General features: G+C 44.2%; 1 protein-coding gene across 2 annotated transcripts in view; it reads right to left on the reverse strand.

Annotated features, from left to right (window-relative positions):
- Positions 1–1,179, reverse strand: part of cep170bb (centrosomal protein 170Bb) — a gene marked incomplete in the record, with an annotated part of 21,081 nt that overhangs the window by 17,264 nt on the left and 2,638 nt on the right. For both annotated transcript variants that reach the window (XM_014023890.1, XM_014023889.1), the window contains 4 exon segments: positions 179–296; positions 696–754; positions 842–920; positions 1,042–1,131. In XM_014023890.1, the coding sequence (XP_013879344.1) occupies positions 179–296; positions 696–754; positions 842–920; positions 1,042–1,131 (346 nt within the window).

Here is a 1,179-nt window from a genome sequence, read left to right on the forward strand (position 1 = left end):
GGTATGACCCCCTTAACGGGCCAGATGAGAGTCACCTGGGGGCCACATTTGGCCCACGGGCCTTGAATTTGTCACGTGCTATAGGATAAAATTAACAAAAACTACGCCAAAAGCCTAAATAAACAATGAGTTCCCAGTGTTTATTCATTTCTCCACAGATTGTTTGTAGTATTTGTACCTTGGGTCAGACTCTTGGTGCTCAGTGTTTTATCGCCTCGCTGCCGCTCGTCTTCATCACTCTTCTTCCCCTCTGCAGCCTTCAGACTCATCTGCAGCTGACTGCTGTACTTCTCATGCTGCAACATGAGAAAAACTTGAAATGAAATTGTGACAAAGTAAAAAGACACAGTTTGGTCACAATCTAAACTGTGCAAACGTCTGCCCGTGCTACGTTCATATTTATACGTCTTGGCGTTTATAAATCGACACTTGTTTTGTCGTCTGTGCGCCCTTTCCTCAGCTTTACACACAAGATGCTCTGGACTCGATTAAGATCCGGAACATAAGCTAAAAGTCTAAAGAAAAACTCTGAACAAGCTTCAAAATGTTTACAAAACGGTTGTTGAACATGTCTTTAAAGGACTGGCTGCTCAGAAAAACAAAGTTCAAAGAAAACAAATGTTGGATTTTACTTTAAAGTGATGAAAAATGATTTCATGGAGGATTAAAGTCTGTAAAAAGAGAGAAAACCAGACCTTCAGAGCCTCCTCTGGGACTTTGTGCTGACTTTTCTCCAGAACATAGACATGAGAATGTGCAGAGGATGTTCAGGAAAATAATCTACACGCTTCACACACACACACAAACACACAAACACACACAGAGAGCGTGTGAAGGATATCGTATCCGAAGCGGATGATGTCGGACAGTTTGAGGGTGATGTAGGTCTGATCAGGGATCCGCAGGTCGTTCACAAACGTCTGCAGGAAAAAAATACAAACAAAACACGAATAAGAAAAAGTTTCAACCCGATCAGCTTGTGATGCCGCAGGGGGCGGAGCTTAATGAGCTGCGCATTATGTGTGTTTGTGTGTTTCTCACCCCATTTAGGCTGCCCAGGTCTTTCACCAGGTGCTCGTCGGTTGTCGGGTTGTAGTTGATGACGGCGTGTTGTTTGTCCACGCTGCGGGACTACACACACACACACACACACACACACACACACACACACACACACAC

The sequence above is a fragment of the Austrofundulus limnaeus genome, unplaced genomic scaffold, assembly GCF_001266775.1.
Source record: "Austrofundulus limnaeus strain Quisiro unplaced genomic scaffold, Austrofundulus_limnaeus-1.0 Scaffold394, whole genome shotgun sequence".
Lineage (NCBI taxonomy): Eukaryota > Metazoa > Chordata > Actinopteri > Cyprinodontiformes > Rivulidae > Austrofundulus > Austrofundulus limnaeus.